The 14,918-nt window shown below is 36.9% G+C and overlaps 1 protein-coding gene across 1 annotated transcript in view; it reads left to right on the plus strand.

Moving 5' to 3' along the window:
- The window catches only part of LOC120633053 (guanine nucleotide exchange factor subunit Rich), a 49,541-nt gene that overhangs the window by 2,532 nt on the left and 32,091 nt on the right, over positions 1-14,918 (plus strand). The window contains exons 5-14 of the mRNA XM_039903135.1: positions 702-835; positions 2,693-2,784; positions 3,488-3,604; positions 4,918-5,074; positions 6,561-6,674; positions 7,835-8,089; positions 9,073-9,241; positions 10,182-10,373; positions 11,824-11,975; positions 14,271-14,342. Coding sequence (XP_039759069.1) covers positions 702-835; positions 2,693-2,784; positions 3,488-3,604; positions 4,918-5,074; positions 6,561-6,674; positions 7,835-8,089; positions 9,073-9,241; positions 10,182-10,373; positions 11,824-11,975; positions 14,271-14,342 — 1,454 coding nt within the window. The remainder of the gene's footprint in view (positions 1-701; positions 836-2,692; positions 2,785-3,487; positions 3,605-4,917; positions 5,075-6,560; positions 6,675-7,834; positions 8,090-9,072; positions 9,242-10,181; positions 10,374-11,823; positions 11,976-14,270; positions 14,343-14,918) is intronic.

The raw sequence follows: 14,918 nt of genomic DNA on the forward strand, positions 1-14,918 counted from the left end.
AAATGAGGTCGGGGGAATATTTTCTCCCGGGACGAGCCCTACATGCGCTGTACGAGGGAGGCACCGGTGCGTTCTTAGGAGATCCCAGAGCCTCCCAATTATGTGCCGAGGATGGCCACAGAGGTGGTTTTAGTGGGTAAAAATCCCACATAACCGGATTGTCCCTGAGGTAGAATATCTTTGAAGATTTGTTGTGCAGTTTCCTAGGCTACACAAAATTTCTAATTCAATCAAGGGCAATTGTATATTATTTTATAACATAAAACATCCTATTATAACGTTAAGGATTACTTAAACAATAAAAAAGCTGTGAAAGGGTGTGAATTGCTCTAACTTCTTAAAGGGTGGAATAATCCTTACAGAGGACTGATCACCCGTCTGGCAATGGCAGGCGTCCCCTCTGTAAATAATAATAATAGCTTTATATAAATTTACTGTGTGATGGTGATAACAAAAAAAAAGTTACCCGGCTAAGTTTTTAGTGGGCTCTTCTTAGACCAGGGCGCGTTGGAAACCCTCGTAGCTTTAGGTTTAAGTTAACGAATTAAGTTATCACATTAAACATATTATATGTATGAACACTTCATAAGTGCCTGTGATAGGCCTATATGAATAACCACTCTTCCTTTACTGAGGCTGGGTTTCAAAGCACAAGCCAATTTGCATATTAATTTTTTTTTAAATTAACGTTACATTTCCAGCTGAGCCCATATTGGAAGACAATACTCACGTCAATGATATTGAATATTCCCCGCTGGTGTGTGGGTTCGGCATTACACTCAATGATGGCAGGGCTGCATACCTCACTGCACCAAATCTCAAGTTTGATCCTAATGTAAGTTGTGTTTAAAGTTCAAAGTCAAGTCAAGTCAAGTTTACCTCATACAAATAGTATTTCAGCGACCATAGACAAAGCATGAATGAGTAATATTATATAATCTATATATATAAAAGAGAAAGAGTGTGGGTATGTTCCGTATAGGCTCCGAAACGGCTGGACCGATTTCTATGAAACTTTCAGGAATCTCTGGATTGACCTGGTAAGTAATCCTGTAAAGTTTGGTGACGATCGGAGCACTCCTATTTTTGAACTGTGAAACTGTCAAATACAGCTTTTATTTACTATGATGATATTCTATTGTTGGTTTATACATGGGTGTAGATAATGATCTTCACCCGCTCGAGAAGAGAATGAATACGGAGAGAAATAAATGATTTGATATATTATGAGACTTAAATTAAAAAATTTATGATGTAAGTTTATTGTTTAAATAAAATAAAGCAAAATATAGCACGGCGAAGCGGGCTGGGTACGCTAGTATTATATATATGTATACTGAAAGTTTTTGACGACTGACAAGATAATAAATATCTTTTGTCAGTGGTCAAAAAGTTTTAGTGATAGTTAAGATCTCATTCACGCTTCGAGAAAATAGTTTCGTTCATACGCAAGTAAGAAATCCAATGTGCGTAGTAATTTCTCACTCACGATTTTGGAAGATATTTTCGTTGATTCGCAAGTCAGAAAACCGCTGTGCGTAGAAACTTAAAAATAATTAAAAAATATAAATGATCATTACAAGCAAGACAAGCTGCTGTATTCTTAAAATAAAAACCATTGGCGCAGTAAACAAGCGTCTTACAGTTTACTTTTGTTTGTCTGTCTGTCTTCGTACCTCTGAAATAGATGGAACAATTTGAATGCGTTTTGGTGTTTTTATTAGTGACCATACTGTACCGTGCGGTACGGCGAACTCTGACGTAAGATAATACATAACATGTACCTACATATCGAATTGTTTATCTATTTTATTTTGGTACAACATTACATAATAATCTAATCTATTAAGTAATTTATTATGTTAGCACTGCATGGCATTATATTTATTTTTAGTTTGTATACAATAATTGATTTTTTATACCTCAGATAAGTTTAGCAACGGACTTAAGGGTAAGATTAACATGAGTATCGTTTTTAACTAGAATTCCACAGTATGTTTTTTGCGCTTTTTTTCATAAAAAATCAGACAGTATAATTTTATATCTCATGCTCTCAAATTTCTTGTTTGCGCTAGGTTTAAGTTGATGTGAACTGGTTTTATGCCCTTGTGCATATAATTGTCAATAATTAATTTATAAAGAAGCAAAATTTTTATGAGGTGAAATATTCATATTAGCCCATCGACCCAAGTCTTTCCTTTAGTCATATTAGAATAAAAAATAGACATACATTTATTTGTAAGAACGCTTCCTTCCAAAAAATAAAGGAACCATTCTCATCTTTTTAGTGAAGCTATAGCACTGATCCTCAGTTTTAGGTACCCATGTATGACTGTTTTACAATATTGGGTAGGATTCCGTTTAGTTATAAATAAGTAAACTTTATTGTTGAGTATTTTTTTATGTAAGGGACACTTATATAAAAAATAGCGCTAAAGTTTTGTTAACACAATAAAGTATGTGCTAAAGTTTTTGTATTGCCTTGCCATTAGCATTTAGCATCAGCAGTGCATAATATCTGTTTTCCCATTTCCAAAGCTATAGTAGCAAATTCTTCTTTCTTAATAACTAGATAAGGACTGTAAAAACAAGCGTCTAAATGAAACCTAAGTTTGCTGTGGGAATTGTGCACGGAATATATCGTCTAGCATAGACCTCACAGCCTTAATTATGAGATGTAACTTTATTTCAGGCAGTTCAAGGCATATGGGCGCAGGGCATTGACGATGCCACGTGTGTTCGTGTCAACCACAAGTTTAGGCTCATCGCAATCGGTAGAAAAAAGTAAGCATAATTTACTTATCCCGAATCATGATTATACTCAGCTTCACTGACATGTTTAATAAGAGTTATCAGTGCTGAAGAGTGTAGGGTCCTGACTCCTATTATAGGCTTGGCTTGGATTTGCTTGCGCGCCTGTATTCTCAATGAGTATACAAACAAATTGATTTACTGAATAATGATCACATTGGTGGAAAATAATTAAAACTGGTCGTTGGTGGTTGGTTGGACCAAGTTGCATCTTGTAGTTAGCGATTATAATCACACGCTAGTGATAGTGACATGGACAGACTTAATAATAACTGATTACTGTCTACCGAAAATGCCAATATCTAACAGTTGTTGGCCTGAATTTGGCATAGAGATATCTCGTACCCTGTAGACTGACATGGGATTATATCCGAAAAGAAAGCATCCAGGAACTTGCCCTACGAGCTTAAAAACCTTAATTATTTATGCACGTCTTGACAGCTTTACACCGGTATTGTCAAAATTTTGTAAATTCCATCTAGGTGATATTTCAACGTGCTGTTGTTTTTATTGGAAAACAAGCGGATTCCGAGGGCTTTTTCTAACCGAATGAAACCCGGATGAAGGCTCGAGCCAATAAAACATTTTAACAGATATGAAGGACATATTGAAAGAAATCTGTAACTGTTATTGCTTAAGAAAACTTACATGTTGTATTCAACAATTCTTTTGTCAGTTCTCAAGTGGACGTGTTCACGATAGATGAGGCGACAGGCGGTTTGGAGCTGTCGCATACGATGGTGCTAAGTTCCAAAGACTTCCCCGGGGACCCCGGCCCTGTTAAATGTTTGAGGTATGTTCAAGAGTTCAACTATTTAAAAGATTAATTCCTGTATTCATGTAAGTAACAAATGATATTTCATTTCGCTAGATCGGAAAGGCTTTAATTTTCGTAATCTAAGCGCAAAAGTCCTTTTAAATTTGAATAATTTGTATCATCCACTAGCGTAAAAGTAATGAGAAAATTGACGTGACAAATGTACATGTACAGTTGTGTACAAATATGTAGACATTATTGAGTATTTTGATTTTTATTTATTCTGATATTTACACAATACGCGCCGTTTCAAGGACTACTGCCTTCTCTATCCGACCCTTGATCCAACAACCAAGCGAAAGCTTCTTAAGATGTTGGTCGAAGCTTTTCGCGAGAGGACCATTAACTGAATCGACGATCGGAACAATAACAGTCGACTCAGCACTCCACATGGCGGCAATTTCGTGAGCAAGGTCCAAGCAATTAGACTTTTGCCTTTCTTCTTAATTATTAAAGTCAAAGTCAAAAATATCTCTATTCAAGAAGGTCTATAGGTAGCATTTTTGATGCGTACATTACATGATAATTACACGGTAGTGAGATGATGGCGATAACCATAATCATAAAACTAAAGCTACGAGGGTTCCAAACACGTCTTGGTCTTAGAAGAAGCCCACAACAAACTTAGCCTTAGTTTGTTTTGGTTATCACCATCTCACATTGTCATTTAAAATATTAGAAGAGCAACCCGGTTAGAGCAATAATTCACACCCAAGCTTTTTAATCTATTACGTAGTCCTTTATTTGTTTGTCCTTTGTTTGTGTTGTTGTCGTTGTCGTGCAGGGCAAGGTGTATGGCACTAAGTCGAGGATGGTCACCCATGCGATGGACCGATCAGATTAAGTCTGCTGTGGGCGGTCCTTTACACGAGTGCACCAGGCTTTCGGCCAGACGAGAAAAGTGGCGGATGCTCGTGGGGCTTGCGACATCTGACCTCAAAGACGCTTCATGATGACCACGACCACTCTGTCAACAGTGTAACGACAAAGAAGAAGATCCTTATACTATAATAGGACTTTTCTATAATTTTACTTTTAAATTTACGTAAATAATATTATTAAATCAGGGTACTGTTCACCCTCCCCTTTCCTCGGGTGTCGTACGAGGCGACTACAGGAATAACGGAGTAATGAATGTAAAGGGGCAAATTAACTTATGGACTAAAGGCCTCTCCACTCGGAATTTGCTATTTATGAAACTGAAATCTAATTTGGACATGTCATGACATGTCTTAAACGGTCGTGGTAACGGGAAGATGTTTGAGTGTGAGAGGTCGTACCATCCTCAGATGGACTGGTGACGGTCGGGCAGTGGCCGTGAGCTGGGAAGGTGGAGGTGTGTCTGTGTGGAGTACCTTCGGCGCTCTGCTGATGTGCTCCCTTGCGTGGGACTACGGCCTCAGTCAAGACTTGGCCCGACACAATCCGCTCGTGGTTTGCAGTATGGTAAGTTTTCTAAAATAAATTACTTCATAAGCGTTGATTTTTATGTTAAATTTATTATTTTTGACGTGACAACGTCTTATAATTCGATGGAGCCGGCTGCACGCACGAAAAAACATGACGTATGCGGCGTTACCTCGCTCTGAGGCGTTCCATTCAAGGCTTGAAGTGCAAGCGAGAGCGCGGAACGAGCGACAAATAGGCACAGTCGGCCGCGTTCGACATCTCGCATCTGTCTCTCTCCTACTTGAGTGAGCGATGCGTCCGCGTGGACAGCTTCCATACAATAATACATTTACATGTTTTCGGCAAGGATGAAGTGCAGTGAAAAGTGAATGTGGTATCAATTGTTTATAGCAACGATAATATCTATCAAACAAATAAAATTAAAATTTTCTTTTGAAAAATGCAACCATTCCATCTGTATTTTCTTACGACGTTGTTACGTTCAACTATCGTCAGTAAGCCGACTTTACAGACAACCAATTCTTTTTTACTTCCGCAAATGGGTTATTATTTATCATTTTATTATATTTTCGGTCGGCCCCCTCGTTTGGTGTTGTCTGTCAACTAGGTTGAGAGACAACATCGAACGAGTCGCTGTGAACCGCTGGAAACAAACCGCCCAGAACTGTAGATTTTGGTACTGCCTACAAAAGATCTATGTCCAGCAGAGGATGTCAATCGGTTGAAGTGATGACAGTGATGATGATCATGATGACTTCCGCAAATTGTCGGTGAAATATAGGCTTTTTGTGTTTAATCAACATTTCTTAAAAATAGTACAACGGGTAATATCATCTGTGTTTTTTCTTAAATATTTTTTAATGACAATGTGAGATGGTGATAACAAAAAGAACACCCGGCTAAGTTTGTTGTGACCAGGGCGCGATCGGAACCCTCGTAGCTTTAGTTTTAAGTTTACGATTGTAGTTATCGCCATCACTACTCACTGCTATGTACACATTTTGTATATAATAACGCATGTTACCTTTTGTCTGCAATCTCTCAGTAAGAAATTATGCTGTCTAAGATGTTAATGCGCTAACCTGGGGTTGAAGGGGTAAAGCAGTTATATTAATTATCTAATTGGTTGTAACGTACCGGAACTTCAAATGGTTTGGCGACCAGACTTTGTCAGTAGGGTGGTAACTGTAGAATACTCCGAAATAAGGTATATTAGCTTTTTAATTCTTCCAACTTATATTGACTATATATATTATTACATTATTGTTCATTTAATTATCTATGTATTTTTTTGTGTGAAAATCTATGTAATTATATGTATAGAAATGCGATTTCCCGTCACTCATTGCCTTATTCCGTTAGTTAAGGTAGCCTAGAAGAGTTCACTTTTAGTGATAAGGCCGCCTTTAGCACATAATTAAATTTAAGTGTTCCTGTTTGTTTCCTATGTTATGCAATAAAGTTGTTTAAATAAATAAATAATTTGACGTCATTAAGAAGCCACCGTAAACCACTTTCACAGGAATGGGCCACAGAAGGATACCAATTGTGGATGGTAAAAATAGAAGAGGATTTCAAGTCAAATTTAATTCAAATGGAGTTTGTCAAGAGCCCGCTCAGTGTGAACCCTGGAATGGTAAGTGTATGTCTTCTGTTCTTTGTTACCGAAAATGTGTTCTATGAGGACGACCGATTTATCGTTCTGTTATAGGCAGTGCCTGATTAAGCAAGCGCGGGGCCCGTAGCAAAATCTTTAAAAGAGCCCTTAAACTGCTATGGGTTCTTAAGTATAAAGTAGTAAAAATACAATTCAATACTCAATACGTATCTTAAATGCAATACGTATTTGCTATTTAAATGTTACAATTTTGTGGGTAATTAATAGTGTAGTAAATTTCTATAGGCGATGTCTGTGTGCGTGTCTGTCTGTCTGTCTGTCTGTCTGTCTGTCTGTCAGTCAGTCAGGCAGAGATGAGCGGTATTAAATATGCGGGGCCCCGTTTCGCGCGGGGTCTGTAGCAATTGCTACTCTTGCTACGTTGTTAATCCGGCACTGGTTATAGTCAACGTAGTGCGCAAACGGTTGGACTCATTTGAATGCATCTGTTTTGGTTATAAACGCATTAGCTGCTGCCCGCGTTCTCCGTATTTTCGTTGTTCGTTGTTTTTTACTAATCCCGAGGGAACCGTTTGTTTTCCGGGGATAGAAAATAGCCTATGTTACTCTCCGTCCTTTCAATTAACTCTATGCCAAATATCAAGTTATTGGTTGCTTAATTAGGGCGTGAAGGAAGGACAAACAAACGAACACAGTTTTGCGTTTATAATATTAGTAAGTAGTAGTAGATTTTAGACCTTGATCCCGCCTAAGTTTGTTGTGGCGTTCTTCTAGATCACTAAGGGTATCAGGCTTGCTACGAGATAATTTTGTCTATCATTTACTCGTCATATTACCATGAGATAAGACGAGAAAATGGGTAAGCATAATTATCTCGTTTGCGAATCTTAGCCGTTCAGGACGCGTTAATATTTTATTTGGAGTAATATTTATTGAGTAGATTTTAAAAAGCAATCTGTTCACTAAACTATTCAATCGCTTAATTACACACCTGTGTGTAATTAAGCGATTGAATAGTTACGCCATTAGTTACGTCATACGGATTAATGAATCCGTAGTACGTACGTAGAGTACGTCAAACGTTGTAAAAAAAATATATGGTTATATTTAATTACTATTATTAATTTAAAACACATTTACAACACGTGATTAAAAAGATAATGAAAAATTTATTCTAGAGCAACCAAAGGCATCTGTATCTCCAAGCGGACGACAAACTTTACGTGAATGTAGACGATAATCTCACGCGACGGACAAAAATATCGATAATCGACTCATCCTCCGATACGTACCAAGAGAATGGTGCAGATGAGCCTTTAGAGTACGACAGCAGTGCCAAGTACAAAGAGTTTGTAGACGACAATGAGTGCAGGAAGCAATGGATTGTGTTGCAACTACCCGCTACTTATATTGCCAGCAATTGGCCCTTACGTGTAAGTACTCGTGCTTTTAATTTTTTTTTTTTTTAATTTATTTATTCAGAATATTGGTAAGGGTACAGAATCGACACAATAAACATGGTGCCGCGATAACTGTTGCAGTAGTATAAACTGTGTCGCGACAATGAACGCCCACCTCCAACAATAAATGTATAGTACCAATAAAACAAAGTAGAACATAGTAAATGCCTATAAAAAAATAAAAAAAATATTAGAGCCAAGTAAGTTAATGAAACAAAGATAAATAAAACAATGATTAAGTTTCAAAACCAAAAAAAAAAAACATGAAAAAATGCTTGTTTAGTGATTGTATGTAATTTTTAGAAACTCTTACTTTGATATTAGACCTTTTAATATCATGATTGTTTTGTGCATTATCTTTTTGTCTAATATTTATTATGAATATTTAGAATTTAAATTTTTTTATGTACAATATTTGTCATTTCTATTTAAAAATTAGACGAGGACTGCTGTCTGGAGAAAACGAATTATAGCGACTTCGTAAAGGCAAATTTTTTTTTTTTTTTACTTTACCTAGCGCAAAGGGTTTGGTCGAAACCCGTTCAGTATTTCCAGCGCTTAAAGAAGCCTTGATCACTCATTGTGAAATTTTTTATATTCATAAATAAGAGATTTTTTTTCGGCTGATATGAAGTATTTATGTATATTATTCATAAACATATACATCTATTATATTAGTAACCATAACACAAGCTACGCTTATTTCTTTTCTAGAATGCGATGTCGCCATCGAGCCCGAAATGTATTGTCGTTGTATATTTATTAATTCATTTTATTTTTGTTAACATGACGCCCCGCTGAGCATTTCAATATATTTTTTTTACCATAATTGAAATCTTAAAATCTTAATCATATTTATTTAGTAGGTAGGTACTAAATAAATTAAAGTAGGTAGATGTTATTAAAAATTAATAGAGACATAATATTAATTTTAAGTTCGTTGTAAATGGTGACAGTTCAGCGCGGTGGACCCAAGCGGGCAGCACGTTTGCGTAGCGGGACGCGCGGGCCTCGCCCACTACAGTTGCGCCGCGCGGCGTTGGAAGCTGTTCGGCAACGAAGCTCACGAGCGGGACTTTGTCGTCACCGCCGGCGCCCTCTGGTGGCGGGACTATATTGTCGTCGGTGCGTATTACCTCCTCCTTAGTCACTCACTCTTGACTGTTGTTCGTGGTTGACGACGATGTATTTTCTCTAGTTAGTGCAGCCCCATCGATGTGCGTCCATTTGTTGCGGCATTCAGCGTTTCGTGAACGACTGTAGAAGTTTGTGTAACATTTATAAGGTCAGTCTGACGCGTGGGTGAGCGACCGTAGGACCGTATTCCATTATAATATTGATTTCATCATCGCCATCATCATTATCAAAGCATTACGGCCTACTACAGGGCAAGAGACTCGTCCCAGAAGAAGAAATGGTTTAGGCCACTGGCCAATGGCTGACTGGTAGACTTCACGTCGGAACGTTATGATAACTTAGACCGCTTAGGCAGGTTTCTTGGGATGTTTTCCTTCACCGTTAAAACAAATGATGTTGAATTGTAAAAACACATGTTTGAAGAGTTAGAGGTGCGTGCCTTTGATTGAACTTGCCCCCCCGCAAAAGGGAGGCCAAATCCTCATAATTTTAGGCATCCTGGTATAAATGATGGTTCACCCAGGACAACTGTCTAGTCCAGTTTAGTATTGCTAAGGATTTTCGAGTATCGAAAAACCTATTTTCCCCACTTCTTTAGCCAGGGCTCGTGGCGTTATATTGGCAGACTTTAAATCAATTTTTAAAAATGTAGAGAGCGCTATAACCAATTAAGCTACGGCTCTCCTACCGGCGATGCCGAAAAAAGTATATGCATTTCATATCAGTCTTATAGCGACTGTACCGCCATCTAGTAGGAAACATTGCAGTTTCTATCACATTTTTCAATGAGACACGTTTTGAAACCAAAGATTACACATTTGTTGTTTTTTATGATTATTAATTTTTGATAATTACTCCAAAGTGCAGGTAAAGTCACTAATAAAAATTACAATGGTGTTAGTATAATACTGTATTCGTTTCCGCACAGGTTGCTACAGCATTATTGAAGGCCACGACGAAATTCGTTTCTACCCTCGTGACGCCAAGCTGGACAATCGGTTTGCGAAGATAGTTCGTGTGCAGGCGCAAGTGTTCGTGCTGGACATACTGGATGATCAGCTCGTAGTCTTTGGAGCTGACGCCCTCGTGACCATTTACGAGTTGAATAGGATCGATAATAGTGAGTATCCAAAGCGCTCCGTTAGAAAGGCATCCCTTGTACTAGAGCAAAGCGAAATAACTATTGGGTCATTCATGAATTGAACGAATTTATATTAATAGCTGGCAAACGAGCAAGTGGGTCACCTGATGTTAAGTGATCACCGCCGCCCATAAACATCTGCAGCACCAGTGGAGTCACCGATGCGTTGCCGGCTTTTAAGGAATTTGTTTATCCGCCCCTTGAATAACCCTAGATTGTATTTTTGAGGAAACACATCACACACAAGTGCGCGGTAGAAATGATCTGGTATTTCGAATTGTAGAAGACGGCTATGAAAATTAGAAATTAATCAATATAAATATATCCATAATCTGCAAGATTTTTGATAAGGTTGATTATTACTAATTAAAAATACTTTGCAGAATATTCTATGCCAAATTCTGCATATGGGATTCGATGTTCGGCAAAAAAAAAACATATTGCAGAATCCCTTCGAATCGAAGTAGATGGTAGCACTAGCACAGAGGACGCTGTTTCTTTTTCTCCGTTAAATTACTTTAGTCACCTCTTTCTCGGTTATATTCCCTTGTCGTACGACATCCGAGGCAAGAGAAGCAGTGGCGTGCATAGAGGGTATGCATAAGTCAAAGTCAAAGTCAAATATTTCTTTATTCAAATAGGCACATCGATGGCACTTTTGATGCGCACATAACATGTAGAATATGACATAGGAGTGAGTTGATGGCGATAAATAAATTCGTCAAGTTAAAACTAAAGCTACGGGTTCCAAGCGCGCCCTGGTCTAAGAAGACGCCCACAACAAACTTTGCCGGTTGTTATTTTTTTTTGTTATCACCATCTCACATTGTTCTTTAAAAACTCATTAAAGAAGCAACCTGGTTAGAGCAATAATACTACCCAAGCATTACTAATAACACCCAAGCATTTTTATCGTTGATGTAGTCCTTAATACTATAATACGACTTTTCTATAAGCTTACGTTTAATCTCCAATATATCAACTGGTAATTTATTGTAAAATTGTATACAATTTCCTCAATGAATTACTTATTTTATGTAGTTTAGTATATTGCACTGCAAGTATATTTTTGCTTCTAATTTTCAAATTATTGCAGTCACATTTTCTCTTAAATTTAGATATTATTGTGAACATACATTAGGGTATGCAGATGATACAAAATGAAGAAAATCTCCAGCACGAGTTGTAAAAAACTTATGGATAGACATTGTTAGAGTTATTAAAAGCCTACCCTTTAGTATTTATAACTCGTACTGGAGATTTTCTTCATTTTATATCATCTGCATACCCTGTGCAAACTCTCCATGCACGCCACTGATTAGAGAAGGGGTTGCGACCACTGTATTCTGATCTGCTGTCACCACTTGGCTAAACACGAAGAATAAAACGAAGCAAAAAAAATAATATTGTTTGTTCTTTAAATCACTAGATGGGAGTATAGAAGTGCGCTGCGTGCAAGCGGTGGACATTTCGGCGTTGTCTCACCCGGCGTGCGTGGTGTCGGCTTCGCTGTGCAGACTGCAAGACCCGTCGCCCGCACACCTAGCCCGCACCGACCAACCGGCCGCGCCGCACTCCTTGGTAATTTTCCTTGCACCATTTTAATGAATAGGAGTTTTTTTTTTACAGGTTTTAAAAAAATACTTATCTAGCTGCTTGATCCGACGAGGGACACGTCCTGCAACGTGCAGTAATTACACCGGCAACCACGCCCTTCCCACTGGAACACAATAAAGTTGCTCGGCGACGAACAAAAATGAATGAATGAATAAACGAATATACATTTAATTCAATTCAACAACAAAAAATTACACAACAAACATTTCTTAAATAAAGTTCAACGGGTGTACCCGTCGTCGACAAATCCATAAATATTATTGTGCACAATAATATTTTTGGATTTGTTGATATTTCGACCAAGTTCCACGACGGGACCCATTGAATTATATTTAAGAAATGTTGATTAGCCACGAAAATCTTAGTTTAACCCCTTTAATTGCAGAATAAAATTGAATAACAACACAACTTAGTGTTTAAAATTGGCGGCTTTATCGCTACATAGCGATCCCTCACAAATAGCTCTATTACATCAATGTTGCAGTTGTCGAGCTCGTCCGAGGACGTACTACATGTGTTGAGTAAAACAAGGCGACATACTAAATATGCAACGAATAAAAATATGCAAAAAGCACAATTTAAACACCTTCTTTCATACTTTTAGCTAACACTTATACAAACATTAACGTATTACACATACACACAAAAGCATAGCCATCCAAAATAAATTATGTATAATACTAATAACGAGTCGCAATTAAAACTTGACAAAGAGCATGCATAGGTTAATCTCTTAAACAATCAACAACTTGCAAGCTAAAATCAACCTTATTTCAATCAAAAAACCTCCATGCTTATCTCTGCCGCCAAGCAGCATAGTTGCTATGGTATATTCCGTAAATATACAAATTCCATATATAAAAATAATTAGTGGGGACTTTAACTCACAAATAGAATTGGAGTACGCGTCGTTAAATTTGAAAACCTCGGTTAGAAATCGGAAATACTTTCAGATGGTTTCGAAAGAAAGCGTTACATTAAGCTTAAATCCGTGTTATGTTATGTATATTTTTTTTATAAATATCATCATCGTCATCAAAATGATTTGAGCTGTCTTAACATAATGACGTACCACCATTTTAGTTTGTTAATGTTTTATCCATTTTCGTGTAACATAAATAAAGACTAATGAACAATTATAGAAAAAAAAATTGGTTCATACTTCAATAAATTCTATTAGTCCACCACTCATCGCATAGCTAATTATTATGTTCCGCCAGTCAGTCCAAGTATTTAACTTTGACAAGATTGACGAGAAATTAAGTACATAGTAGGTAATAGTGTAATTACGGAGCGTCAAATTAAAAACAATGTGTTATTTTTTTTTACATTTTATACTGCTATACTGATTTGGAAAGTGATAATGCAATAATATATATTGTTAAACTAAGGTAAAAATATATTTAAATTACCGAAAATATTTATTGTATGGATGTATAATTACTTATCTGCAAAGATCCAATACGTAAGTTATTTATTAGTAAGTTTTGAAGTATCCTAAATATATTTTTCTTTTTAATTTTGTGCATTAAAATGTTGTTTCTATCAATCTAATATTTGAAAGTTGAAGTAAAAGACTGCTTACGTTACTTTATCAAATCAGGCATTCAATTAACATTTCATGCTATGCCTACTTTAGGAATCTTTGGAATTTTTTATTTGCGCAAGTCCGTTTATGGGGAATCGTCGTGTAAACTAAGGTTTTCAACCACATTTTAAGAGAAATATTATAGTAATCACAATAATCACTTGAGCTCTGTTCGATAATTATTGCACAAATAAGCTATATTTATAATGGTTAAACTGGTCACGTCATTTCGGTTTCGTTCGAACAATTTGATGTCGAATTATATAACAAACCGCTCTTAAGCCTTTAGTCTACACTCTACATGAATCCAAGAAACCTTTTAAGAAAGTGCGTTCGCCGCCCCATTTCTAATTGAATTAACAAACTCGAGCGGTCAATCAACCCAGTCAACGCTCTTACAAGGAAAACCGCTCATTGACCGGTTATTGGATGTTTGTTTTTTAAACACCGTCGAAAAATTAACCTGTTTTCAAGCCTTTACTTTCGAGGAATTAGTTGAAATCGTAGACATGCATCATACACATAAACCTTCACCTCAAATGCTCAGATAAATAACGATAAAGTGTTTTAATTACATTAATCAGAAGAAAAGAAAAGTTGATAATCAGTCACCTATCCATTTATCTTAGATCGAATTTGGCATACCATTCATAAATTCTTATTGAATGCAGGTAATCAACGCAAGCGGTAAACTTATGATGGTGCAAAGAGAAGAATATGACGTAGATGAAGACAACAATCCCGTAAGTCTTAGATTTAATATATTTTTTAATAGCAGGTTTGTGGTTCTTACAATATTCTGTCGCGTCAGCTGAAACATTAAGCCACAGTTGTCAATTTTAAGATAGTTGGTTTTTATTTTATTACAAGATGAGTTTAACAGCGGTTTTATTGTATAAGATGGAATCACTATTGGATAAACCGAAACTGGACTACCTCAGGAATGAATAACGTTAAGTTAAGATTTTCTTATTTTGTGACTAAAACAATTATTCATCGTGGAGTCAACATCTCCTGAGGAGGTTTCGGAGTGAAACGTGCATAGAGGGTACAGATTCGCCTGATGGCCATCGCCAAGATGGAATCACATTAAGACAGACGCTGAATGGAGTCTTATCTCACATTCTCAATCATTTTCTTCGCGGAAACGTGTCATAACTATAGTTGATGATATTGTCAGCTTTAATTTTAAATTCTTGGTTTCCACCTTAATTAACGGTCTTGTAGATCGTACTATATTTTTTATTAAAGACTAGCTGTTGCCCGCCATTTTCGTCCGCAGTTTACGGTTTTATACAAATCCTATGTTACTCTCCACT

This window comes from Pararge aegeria, chromosome 21 (genome assembly GCF_905163445.1).
Source record: "Pararge aegeria chromosome 21, ilParAegt1.1, whole genome shotgun sequence".
Classification (NCBI taxonomy): domain Eukaryota; kingdom Metazoa; phylum Arthropoda; class Insecta; order Lepidoptera; family Nymphalidae; genus Pararge; species Pararge aegeria.